The 13,364-nt window shown below is 34.9% G+C and overlaps 1 protein-coding gene and 1 pseudogene across 2 annotated transcripts in view; both read left to right on the top strand.

Moving 5' to 3' along the window:
• The window catches only part of MAEL (maelstrom spermatogenic transposon silencer), a 34,029-nt gene that overhangs the window by 7,847 nt on the left and 12,818 nt on the right, over nt 1–13,364 (top strand). For both annotated transcript variants that reach the window (XM_002809841.3, XM_054526175.2), the window contains exons 6-8: nt 7,385–7,509; nt 8,278–8,332; nt 8,458–8,599. In XM_002809841.3, coding sequence (XP_002809887.2) covers nt 7,385–7,509; nt 8,278–8,332; nt 8,458–8,599 — 322 coding nt within the window. The remainder of the gene's footprint in view (nt 1–7,384; nt 7,510–8,277; nt 8,333–8,457; nt 8,600–13,364) is intronic.
• Nucleotides 9,159–9,277, top strand: LOC112130941 (5S ribosomal RNA; annotated as a pseudogene).

Below are 13,364 nucleotides of genomic sequence, written 5' to 3'. Positions count from 1 at the left end.
TTTATGTAATTAACATATTGTGTGTTTCAGGGTGCCCAATCTTTGGGCTTCCGTGGGCCACATTTTTTTTTTTTTTTTAAGATGGAGTCTCGCTCCCTTGCCCAGGCTGGAGTGCAGTGGCGCGATCTCAGCTCACTGCAACCTCCTTCTCCCAGGTTCAAGTGATTCTCCTGCCTCAGCCTCCTGAGTAGCTGGGATTACAGGTGTGCATCACCATGCCCGGCTAATTGTTTGTATCTTTAGTAGAGACAGGGTTTCACCATGTTGGCCAGGCTGGTCTTGAACTCCTGACCTTGTGATCTGCCCGCCTCGGTCTCCCAAAGTGCTGGGATTACAGGCGTGAGCCACCACGCCTGGCCCCCCGGGCCACATTGGAAGAAGAATTGCCTTGGGCCACACATAAAATACACTAACACTAATAATAACTGTTGAGCTAAACAAACAAAAATCACAAAAAAATCTTGTAATGTTTTAAGAAAGTTTATGAATTTGTATTGAGTTGCATTCAAAGCTGTCCTGGGCTGCATGAGGCCTGCATGCCGCGGGTTGTACAAGCGTGATATATATATTTCCTTTCCTGTATTTTTTAATTCAATATCCTTCACTCGTTTTCTGTTGAATCGTTTGTTTTTCTTACTGATTTGTGGAAGTTTATCTTATCTGCTGATGGATTTTTAAAAATTGTGTGCAGATACCTGTTTTCAGTTTGTGTCTTGTATTTTTCACTGTCTTTATGGTGTCTTTTAATGAACAGACTTTTTAAACATTTTTTGATTTTTAGAGATGGGGTCTTCCTTTATTGCCCAGGTTGGAGCATGATGGCTGTTCACAAATGCAGTCATAGCTCACTGCAGGCTCGAATTCCTGGGCTCAAGTGATCCTCCTGCCTCACTCTCCTGAGTAGCTGAGACTTGAGGCATGCACAACTGTACCAGCTTGTTTTTATTTTTAATTTCGTAAATGTGTCGATATTTTTTATCATTTGTGGGGTTTTGTGTCTTATTCAAGAATTCTTCTTTACCCTAAGGTTGTGAAAATAATCTCTATTTCTAAAAATTATAGAACTTTATTTTTTGTATTCAAGTTCTTATTCTACCTGGAATTGACTTGTGTGTAGTATGAGGGAGATATTCACTTTAATTTTTAACCATGTGGATAATCATTTATCACAGCATCATCTGTTGAATAATCAATTTGTACCTCAATATGTAGTGCCACCTGTATCATATCATGTTTCTGTTTGTGTGTGGGAGGATCTTTTGTTCTCTTTATTCTGTTCTGTTCTCTTTTTTGCTGTCAGTATCATATTCTTAAACACAGATATAGATAAGCCCCCAACCTCATTCTTTTGGAATATCATGGCTGCTTTGACCCTTTGTTCTTCCATACCCAATTTAGAATCAGTTCTTCATGTTTTATATTAGGTCATTTTGGAGAAAACTGGTATCTTCATTATATTGAATCTTTATATTTGTAAACATGGGGCTTCCCTCTTATTTTTTAGATCCGTAATGTCTTTCAATAAAATTTTATAATTTTCTCCATTAACAATCTGAATATCATTTGTTGAATTTATAGTTTATCATGCCTTTTGTTGCTGTTATAAATGATATCCCTTGAAATTATATTTTCTAATTGTTTACTTTTATATTTTGGTTTTGTCCCACCCATTGGTAAACTCTGAGTTTTTAGCAAATTACTTAATCATATCTGTTAAGTCACTTTGTTCTTTCTAATCTACATATCTTCATTTAAAATTTTTATTTGCTTTGTCTTAGTATACTGACCAGTACTTCTAGTTTCTAGTGTTTCGCCAGTGAGTATGCTATTTGCTGTAGTTTCTTCTTTCTCTCTCCACCCCCGTTTTTGGTGTGTGCTCTTTATCAGGATAAAGATGTTTCCTTCGACGTGCACACCTTGTTTTATTGCATTTCACTTTATTGCACTTTGCATATATTGCATTTTTTTACACATTGAGGTTTCTGGCAGCCATGCATTGAGCAAGTCTATTGGCATCATTTTTCCAGTAGCATGTGCTTACTTTTCTCTGTGTCACATTTTGGTAATTCTCGCAATATTTCAAACTTTGTCATTATCATCATGTCTGCTGTGGTGATCTGTGATCAATGATCTTTGATGTTACTATTGTAATTGTTTTGGAGTGACATGAACCATGCCCATATAAGATGGCAAATTTAATCAATAAATGTTGTATGTGTTCTGACTGCTCCCCTGACTGGCCATTGCCTCATCTCTCTCCCTTTCCTTGGGCCTCACTATTCCCTGAGACACAACAATATTGAAATTAGGTCAATTAATAACACTACAATGGCCTCTCAGGGTTCAAGTGAAAGGAAGGGTTGCATGTCTCTCACTTTAAATCAAAAGCTAGAAATGATTCAGCTTAGTGAGGAATGCATATGAAAAGCTGCAATATGCCAAAAACTAGGCTTGTTGTGCCAAATGACCAAGTTGCGAATGCAAAGGGAATGTTCTTGAAGGAAATTTATGTACTACTCCAGTGAACAACGAATGATAAGAAAGTGAAACAGCCCCATTGCTTATATGAAGAAAGTTTTAGTGGTCAGAATAGATCAACATTCTCCAGTTACCACATTCCCTTAAGCTGAAGCCTAATACCAAACAAAGCCTTAACTCTCTTTAATTCTGTGAAGGCTGAGAGAGGTGAGGAAGCTGCAGAATAAAAGTTTGAAGTTTGCTGTTTGGTTCATGAGGTTTAAGGAAAGAAGCCATCTCTATAACATAAGAGTGCAAAGTGAAGGAGCAAGTGCTGACGTAGACGCTGCAGCAAGTCATCCAGAGGATCTAGCTAAGATAACTGATCAAGGTGGCTACAGCAAATGGCAGATTTTCAATGAAAATGAAACCACCTTCTGTTGGAAGAAGATACCATCTGGGAGTTTCATAGCTAGAGAGTGCCTGGCTTCAAAGGACAGACTGATTTTCTTGTTAGTGACTAATGCAGCTGGTGACTTTAAGTTGAAGCCAGGGCTCATTTACCCATTCTGAAAATCTTAGAGCTCTTAGGAAATTATGCTAAATTGACTCTGCTTGTGCTAGTAAAAATGGAACAACAAAGCCTAGAAGACAGCACATCTGCTTATTGCATGGTTTACTGAATGTTTTAAGACTACTGTTGAAATCTGCTGCTCAGAAAAAAAGATTCCTTTCAAAATTTTACTGCTCATTGACATTAGACCTAGTCATCCAAGAGTTCTGGTGGAGATGTAAAGAGATTAATGTTTTCATGCCTGCTACCACAACATTCATTCTGTAGCCCATGGATCAAGGAGTAATTTCAACTTTCAAGTCTTATTATTTAAGCAATATGTTTTATAAGGCTATAGCTGTCATAAATGGCGATTCTTCTGATGGATCTAAGCAAAGTAAATTGAAAACCTGAAAAGGATTCACCATTCTAGATGCCATTAAGAACATACATAATTCATTGGAGGAGGTCAAAATATCAACATTAAAGGTTGTTTGCAAGAAGTAGATTTCAGCCCTCATGAATGACTTTGAGCAGTTCAAGACTTCAGTGGAGGAAGTAATGGAAGAGAACTAGAATTAGAAATGGAACCTGAAAATGTGCTGCAGTCTCACAATAAAACTTGAATGGGTAAGGAGTTGCTTCTTATGGATGAGAAAATAAACTAGTTGCTTGAGATGGAACCTACTCCTAGTGAAGATGCTGTGAACACTGGTGAAATGACAAAGGACTAAGAATATTTCATAAACTTGGTAAAGTAGCAGCAGGGTTTGAAAGGATTGACTTAAATTTCAAAAGTTCTGTGAGTAAAATGTTATCAAACAATATCACATGCTACAGAGAAATTCTTCATGAAAGGAAGAGTCAGTCAATGTGGCAAACTTCATTGTTTGATTTTAAGAAATTGCCACAGCAACTGCAGGCTTCAGCAACCATGACCCTGATAGTCAGCAGCCAGTAACATCAAGACAGGATCTTCCACCAGCATGGGAATGTAAACTAGTACAACCACTATGGGAAAAAATATGTGGAAATTCCTTAACGAACTAAAAGTAGAACTACCATTTGAAAATTCTAACCATCCCACTACTGGATACTTACCCAGAGGAAAAGAAGTCATACGAAAAGGATAACTTGCACACACATGTTTATAACAGCACAATTTGCAATTGCAAAAATGTGGAACCAGCCCAAATGCCCATCAATCAACAAGTGAATAAAGACACTGTAGTATATATATGTGTGTATATATATGATGGAATACTACTCAGCCATAAAAAGGGATGAGTTGATGGCATTCACAGCAACCTGGATGGGATTGGAGACTTATTCTAAGTGAAGCAACTCAGGAGTGGAAAACCAAACATACATTCTCACTCATAAATGGGAGCTAAGCTATAAGGATGCAAAGGCATAAGAATGATACAAGGGACTTTGGGGACTTGGGGGCGGAAGGGTGGGAAGGAGGTGAGGGATAAAAGACTACAAATTGGGTTCAGTGTATACTACTTGGGTGATGGGTCCACCAAAATCTCACAAATCACCACTAAAGAACTTACTAGTGTAACCAAATACCACCTGTTCCCCAAAAACCTATGGAAATAAAAGCATTTTTTTAAAAAGATCTTTCACCAGCAAAAAGATTAAGTCACTGAAGACTCAGATGATCATTAGTATTTTTAGCAATAAAATACTTTTAAGATATGTTTATTTTTAAAACAATGCTACTGCACACTTAATATAGTCATAACTTTAGAGTACAGTAAACATTTATATGCACTGGGAAACCAAAATATTTGCGTGACACTTTATTTCAATACTTGCTTTATTGTGGCAGTCTGGAACTGAACCCACAGCATCTCCAAGATATGTTTATATTCCTTATCTGGCTAGGGAGATAGCAGTTGCACATTTTAATGAATGCTTTTTCTGCATGTCATATGACTTTTATCTTTTGTTCATGTGGCCATTTATTTACACTCCATCACCCAGGCTAGAGTGCAGTGGCATGATCTCAGCTTGCTATAGCCTCTGCCTACCAGGCTCAAGTGATTCTCGTGCCTCAGCCTCCTGAGTAGCTGGAATTACAGGTGCATGTCACCACACCCAGCTAATTTTTGTATTCTTATTAGAGACAAGGTTTTGCCATGTTGGCCAGGCCCAACTCAAACTCCTGATCTCAAGTGGTCCACCCACCTTAGCCTCCCAAAGTGCTGGTATTACAGGCGTGAGCCACCGTGCCGGCCTCATGTGGTAGTTTACTAGTGTTAAACGAACCTTGTCTTCCAGGAACAAACCCAGCGTGGTCACTATATATTTTACGTATAATATACCAAGTTTGGTTTGTTACTATTTTGTTTTAGGACTTTTCCATTTATGTTAAAGACTGAGATTATCTAATTTTATTATCAAGGTTATTTTGCCATTATAAAATGGGTTTGGGAACAGATTTTAAGATTTTGAATTTGATTCTTTTTTATGGCTCTACAGAAATTACTAATATTGCCTTTAATTTCCCTAAACATAATAAGCCTAGTTATTTTAAAAGTGTTATGTTGGATAATCCTCTTATAGGGATCTTCTTTTTCTAGTTGATTTTATAGTCTGTTGGTTATGGTGATGTTCAGTCAAGCTAACAATCTCTTCATATGTCTAGTTATTTTCGAGTGCTAAACAGTGTATATGAAATCTTGTTATTTCTCTCCAAAGAAGATTTATGATTGTGTCTGTCAGAAAGCTGGAGTCACTAGCATCTCAGATTACCCTAATGCATTTTCATGGATTGAGGTGGTTTTAAATTGGGTTTCAGACATCACAAAAGTCAATTTGTAGTTGGCCTTTACTAGAAAAGGGGGAAGGATGGACAGGTAATCACCAAAGGATTATTAGTAAAATTTACAATTGACTTCACAGCATAAACAACGGAAGCCAGAAGACAATGGAATATTTTTTTAATTATAAATTTTTATGTAAGTAATATTGCAATAAAATATTTAGTTCTTACCAGCTCTGAGTTTATTGGAAACTCTCTTCTGTTTCTCAGCCTCTAAATCTCCTCTTCCAGAATTGGTAACTGGCCCTGGGAAGAAACAAACCCAACTGCCAGATTCAGCTCTCTAAGATTTCTTCCTTTCCAAGATTTTGGGCCCATGATTCATTCACCGCATTTTTGTCTCTGCGGGTCTTTGAAAAAGGTGTTTTATTTGTTCAGCTTTTCCCTAATCTATCATTAGAAGTTGAACAACTCCTGCATCTCTTTGGGGGAGAGTAAAGGGGAATGGAGTTCTTGCTCATTCACTCAGGCTGGAGTGCAGTGGTATGATCATAATTCACTGCAGCCTCAAACTCCTGGCTCAATTGATCCAGTCTCAGCCTCCCAAGTAGCTGAGGCTGCAGGTGCACACCACCACACCTGACTTCCTGAATCTTTTTTTTAATATATATAATTAACAATTTTATGCTAAAATTGGTAATTTGATCGCCTCAGATATAATTATGTAAAATCTGTCTATTCAAAATCTGGAGTACCTGTGGGTATCTTTCTGTCAACTGTATATTCGTTCTCATTCTTGTTTTATTGTGTACCTGATCGTTAATGGAGTATTTGGTGGAAGTAATGATTTCAGAGTAATTTGAGATTTATGATAATGTTAACTTCCTCTGGAAAGGGTTTGTGTTTTCTTTTTTAAGATACCCAGAGGCCTAGAAGGCCAGGCCCAGAAGCTGTTAAAAGCACTCTATTCAGTCATTCAGCTTCCTCTTCCGGAATTGGCAAATGATCCAGAGGAAAAACTTCCCTAAAGCTAATCTCACCTCTCTGAACTGATATATTCTCTAATCTTAACCCATTAATTCCTTAATGCTCTATGTGATCTTAATATCCTCACGCTTTTTTATTTTCTGTGGGAAAGTTGGTCTAAATTACTTGGTCTTTTTTTCCTGTGAAGTGGGTGTCGTGATATAACTTTTTATAAAGCAGTCATTACTATTAAGTTCTCAAGCCTTATTAATAAAAAATTTATGAAAGGCAGCATGGGAATAGTAAAACACCGCAGGCCTGGTTACTGAACAAACCTGGGTTTAAGTCATGACTCAACTGTTTACCAATTATTAACTTACTGATTTCTGTGATTCTCAGTTGTTTCTCATACACACACACACACACACACATCACATCACATCACATCACATCAAATCATAGAATGGCTGTAAGACTGTGGGTTAAAATATGTAAAATCCTTACCAAAACGGGGCTTTGTACAAGTACTTAACTATGTGTTACCCACTACTCTCTCCTTGTACCCCCACTTCCATACCTACCCCATAATATTTATCTTGCTCAAAATTTGAACTTCTCCTTTTTATTTCCCTCAGGTGATTCTAGTCACAAGATTCCTATTTCAAATTTCGAACGTGGGCATAACCAAGCAACTGTGTTACAAAACCTTTATAGATTTATTCATCCCAACCCAGGGAACTGGCCACCTATCTACTGCAAGGTAATTTCAGGTTAAGTTCTTTTAAGGTATCAATTTATAGTACCAAAAGATCCATAAAACAAAGAATTTTTGCCTGTGTATTTTTGTCTGTATATTGTGTGTCTTAAAACACATTCATTTTGAATTGTTTTGAATGTAATTAGGTATAGTGCCTATTTTTAAAAATGTCTCCAATTTTGGAGAGATTTTGAAGACTGCAAAAGCTAAACATATTTCTATTTTGGTAGAGTTCATGTTCTCTGAGTTATTTCTGAAATATCTGTGATATCTTTTTACCCTTAAGAATGGATGCTCCATTCTATTCTGTACACCTATCTTTCCAAACAAGAATACCTTTTCTTCAAAACAGTCTTTGTAGCAATCCCTTCCTTCTTTGTTTGTAGTATTTAGAGAGATTATATTCTTCCAGGCTTGGAGTTGAAAAGTTGTGTTTTAACCTTGCTACTTAGTATAACCGTGAGGTGATTATCTGATCTTTTTTGAACATTGGTTTCTTCATTTGCATACCCTAGGTCTCTCTTGCTTCTCATAAAGTATCTTAACATTTCTGTATAAATGTAACTGACTAATAACAGCTGTAGTCTTTTCTAATATATGTCAATTTTTTATAGTTTTCATTTCATTGGCACAAACTCTTCAGTCTTTCTCCTGTGCCCCCTACCTCCCAACCCCCGCATTTTGAAAGGACAGCATTAGAAGTCATTCAAAGTAGGAGACGATACAAGTAGTTTTTTTGTTTTGTTTTGTTTTGTTTTTTGCTTTCTCCAGTCTGATGATAGAACCAGAGTCAACTGGTGTTTGAAGCATATGGCAAAGGCATCAGGTAAGTAAAACTCTGGGTTGCTGCAGAAGTGCTTTATAGTTAATATCTGTATTTGTTTCCACTTTGATATCCTCCAAGTATCTAAATTTACTAATTGTATGTGTTTTTCCATTTACTAATGTAAGAAATCAGGCAAGATCTACAACTTCTCACTGTAGAGGACCTTGTAGTGGGGATCTACCAACAAAAATTTCTCAAGGAGCCCTCTAAGACTTGGATTCGAAGCCTCCTAGATGTGGCCATGTGGGATTATTCTAGCAACACAAGGTATTGCTAGCATTTTTGTTTTAGAGTCATTTTGACTTATTTTCTAAATTGAGAAAATATGGTAGGACTATTTTTGCCTTTTTATGCAGTATTTTCCCATGAAAGCTTGGAATCATTGTATTTCCCTGAATATAAAATTTCATTGATAGTAAGATATATTGTTACTTGTGTATCACTAAAAACAAACTTGCCAAATAAACTGTTCTTTCTTATCAGTTAGAATTTCTATACTGATGAGAGAATGTCCCTAAATTTATTTAGACAGATTTTTATTACATAGAACTCTTGTACTTACATGTAAAAGAATATATAAGTGAAATAAATTGGCAAAGGTATTTTTTATTTTGAGATAATTTTAGACTTACAGAAAAGTTGCAAAAATAATACAGAGTTTACTATTCTGTTTCCTTAATTGCTAACATTTTAATACATTTTCTTTATAATTTTGTTTCTAAATATATATACACTTTTTCAAAACCACTTGAGGGTAAGTTGCTGTCATTATGCCTCTTTATACCTAAATACTTCAATATGTGTTTCCTAAGAATAAGAATGTTTAGTCTACGGCCATAGCACCCTGAACACACCTGATCTTGTCTGATCTCACAAGCTAAGCAGGGATTGGCCTGGTTAGTACTTAGATGAGAGACTGCCTGGGAATACTGGGTGCTGTAGGCTTTTGCTGTAGGCTTTTACTGTAGGCTTTTACTGTGTGTGTGCGTGCGTGTGTGTGTGTGTATAGAACATTTATATTACCATAGTGTAATGATCAAAATCAGGAATATTGAATATAGGACACAATACTATTATCTAATCTGAAGACCATATTCATATTGTATTAGTTGTTCCACTGTGTCTTTTATAGCCAAAAAAATTCTAGAGTCCAGTCCAAGACCACATGTTGCACTTAGTTATTATATCTCTTAAATCTGGAACAGTTCCTCAGTCTTATTTTCACTTTCATGATCTGGACATTTTTGAGTACAGGCCAGTTATTTTATAGAATGTTTCTCACTTTTAGTTGATCCATATTTCCTCATGGTTAAATTGAGATTATGCATTTTTGGCAGGAATACCACAGAAGGGATTATGTGACTGACTGCTCAGTGTGTCATATCTGGAGGCATATGATGTCAGTTTGTCCCATTACTGATGATGATAACTTTGATTGCTTGTTTAAGATAGTACCTATCAATATTTCTCTATTGGAAAGTTACTGGTTTTTTACCATATATACATATATATATATAGTGTGTATATATATATATATAGTGTGTATATATATATATAGTGTGTATATATATATATAGTGTGTATATATATATATAGTGTGTATATATATATATATAGTGTGTGTATATATATATAGTGTGTATATATATATATAGTGTGTGTATATATATATATATATAGTGTGTATATATATATATATGGTGTGTAGATATATATATATACGGTGTGTGTATATATATATATACGGTGTGTGTGTATATATATATATATACGGTGTGTGTGTATATATATATATACGGTGTGTGTATATATATATATACGGTGTGTATACATATATACGGTGTGTATATGTGTATATACGGTGTATATATATGTGTATATACGGTGTGTATATATGTGTATATACGGTGTGTATATATGTGTATATACGGTGTGTATATATATACGATGTGTATATATACGTTGTGTATATATATGGTGTGTATATATATGGTGTGTATATATATATGGTGTATATATATATATGGTGTATATATATATGGTATATATACCATATATAGTGTGTATATATATATGGTATATGTACCATATATATGGTGTGTGTATATATATGGTATATATATGGTGTGTATATATATATATGGTATATATACTATATAGTATGCCATACATATGGTATATATACCATATATATACCATGTATATATATATGGTGTGTGTGTGTGTATATATATATTGTGTATATATATATGGTGTATATATATATGGTGTATATATATGGTATATATGTGGTGTATATATATAGTATATACCATATATATATATATTTTTTTTTTTGAGAGACAGGGTCTTGCTCTATCACCTAGGCTGGAGTGCAGTAGCGTAATCTCAGCTCACTGCACCCTCCACCTCCCAGGTTCAAGCGATTCTCGTGCCTCAGCCTCTCGAGTAGTTGGGATTACAGGCACCCGCCACCATGCCCAGCTAATTTTTGTATTTTTAGTAGAGATGCGGTTTCACCATGTTGGCCAGACTGGTCTTGAACTTCTCACCTCATGTGATCCGCCCACCTCAGCCTCCCAAAGTGCTGGGATTACATGCGTGAGCCACTGCTCCTGGCTTTTTACCATATAATTAATAAATATTTCGTGGGGAAATACTTTCAAATTGGGTAGGTATTCTCTTCCTCAAACTTTCATATACAAATTTTAGTATCAAGTGGTGATTTTTGCCTGAGTCAATTATTACTATCATTGTGAAAGGTGATTTTTCTAATTTGATTGTTCCTTCTGCATTTATTGGTTGGCATTCCACTGTAAAACAAAAAAAAAGTTTCTCCTTTTTACCAATTTATTTATTTTTTTCATTTATATGAGCATGGACTCATGGATTCCTATTCAATACATTTTAGTCTATTATTGTAATTTATTTTTATGATCAAATTGTTCCATATATGGCCAGTGGGAGTACCTTCAAGCAGGGGTTTGTGTGTCCTTTTGACATTGCTTCATTGCTTTCTATCTAACAGTGCTTCTTTGCTTTCTATTTGGCACAATATGTTCCAGGCCTATCTTGTACTTTCTTTGTTCCAGCCCTGGATTAGCCATTTCTCTCAAAAATCTCTGGTTTCTTTTAGTGGAGCATAATAGTTAGGAGATAGAATCTGGGTGGTAGGTGTGCTCATTTCTTACTAGAGTATCATTGATTCTAGATCCCCATAGTAGAGAGCTAGGAAATATATGTTTGTGTGTGTGTGTGTGTGTGTGTACACACACACTCCATATACACTTGTTTGTAGCTAGGTCTCTCAATCTTTTTATCCATCTCTATCTTGAGTTCACACTTGACCTGTAATTTCAATCTAATACCATAGAGTTCTCTAGTTTTTTTACTTTTTAAAAAATTTCCTTTCTCTGAGAATGAGAACCCTGGCTGTCAGTATTTTTTAGAATTATATGGTACCACTATTTTTAAAAAAAGACATACAACTGTTTAGAGTTTGTTTATAATCGCTTTTAGTCTGAAAGTATATAGTCAAAATACTTTGTTCAGAAGTTATTTAGGTTCTTTTTTCCCCTTTCAGTACAAATTACTCTTGGAATATATTAATAGTTAAGTTCGTTTGCTTGTTTGTATTCCATTTTTGCTAATTTAGCTTTTGAATGTCTAAAGCATTTCCGTTTTGTAAACAAAAATAATATTCAGAAGTGTCACTTTATTCTAGCTTCATTAAAAAAAGCTTGTTAGGATTGCATTAAATTTATAAATTAACTTGGGGATAACTGAAATATTTATAGTGTTGAGTTGTTTCCAAAGACTAGGGACATCTTTCCATTGTTCAAATCTACTTTTGTGTCTTTCAAATATATTTTAAAATTTTTCTCACACAGATTGTGCATCTCTGGGACTGGCGCATTTTTGTAGGAGCAGTTCCTTGATAACTTTTTCCGTTCTTCTATGGAAATTGGTTTTATTAGACTTTCTAATTTTAATGGGGTAAATTTTGGTAATCTGTATGTTTCTAGAAAATGATACATGTTATATAGCTTTTCAAAGTTATTTGTTTAAAGATCTGCAAGGAAGTGTGGTCTCTTAAAATTTTTTTAAATTTCATCTGTTTCAATGGTTATCTTGTCATTGTATATTTGTGCTCTCTCATTTTTTGTAAGCAAATGTGTTGTCTTTTTTAATTTTTCAAAACAATAGGATTTTAATTTATTAGACCTGTTTTTCTATTCTCTTCCTAATTAATTTTTGCTGTTATTCTCTTTGTATGTTGTTGTTCTTTTTCTAGTTTTGGGGGCTGGAAATGTAATTTATCTTTTGCCTGATTTTTTTGCTGTGTTTAGTAGAGTGAATTTTCTCTTAATCATTGTTTTCAATGAATTACGTAGATTATTGCATGCAATATTTTCATTGCCATTTTAAATAAATTATGTCATTTTAACTCTCAACCACCATCTCTTTAAAACAAGGCTTTTAAATGTCCAGGTGAAAAGGACTTTCTGCATTTTGTTTCTTTTAGTAAATTCCAGTGTTTTTACATTGTGATCAGAAAGTGTTTATAATATTTTTACTTTTGGAAGTTACTGGTATTTGGGGGTTTTTTGCTGACTTAATATATAATCAATTTTTGTGACTGTTCTCTTGGCATATGAGAATATACTTTCTTTTCAGGATATAGCATTTGAGATCCACACACATCATCTACATTGATTGTATTGTTTACATTTTCTTTAGTTATAGTTTATCCTGTTGATATGTCTTGTGTTGACAGTAATCTCCTGTTATTACTGTGTTTCTGTCTGTGTTTCATTGCATTTCCTGTAGTTGTAAGCTGGCTGCTGTGATATTTGATGCCTTAAAAGTTAAAGTTTGCTGCACCTTGATACAGTAAATTGATCAGGGGCTCATGGAAGAGTATTCCCTGTGTCCTTGCATGTTTAAAACTTTTTCTAATGGTTTACACCATATTTCCTTGAGTTTCTAGAAAATGCAACTTCATTTCATGGCTTTGTGTGTTCCTTTTGTG

Source organism: Pongo abelii, chromosome 1 (genome assembly GCF_028885655.2).
Source record: "Pongo abelii isolate AG06213 chromosome 1, NHGRI_mPonAbe1-v2.0_pri, whole genome shotgun sequence".
Taxonomy (NCBI): Eukaryota; Metazoa; Chordata; class Mammalia; order Primates; family Hominidae; genus Pongo; species Pongo abelii.
Note: the sequence above shows the minus strand (reverse complement) of the source record. Positions and strands in the feature narration are given on the sequence as shown.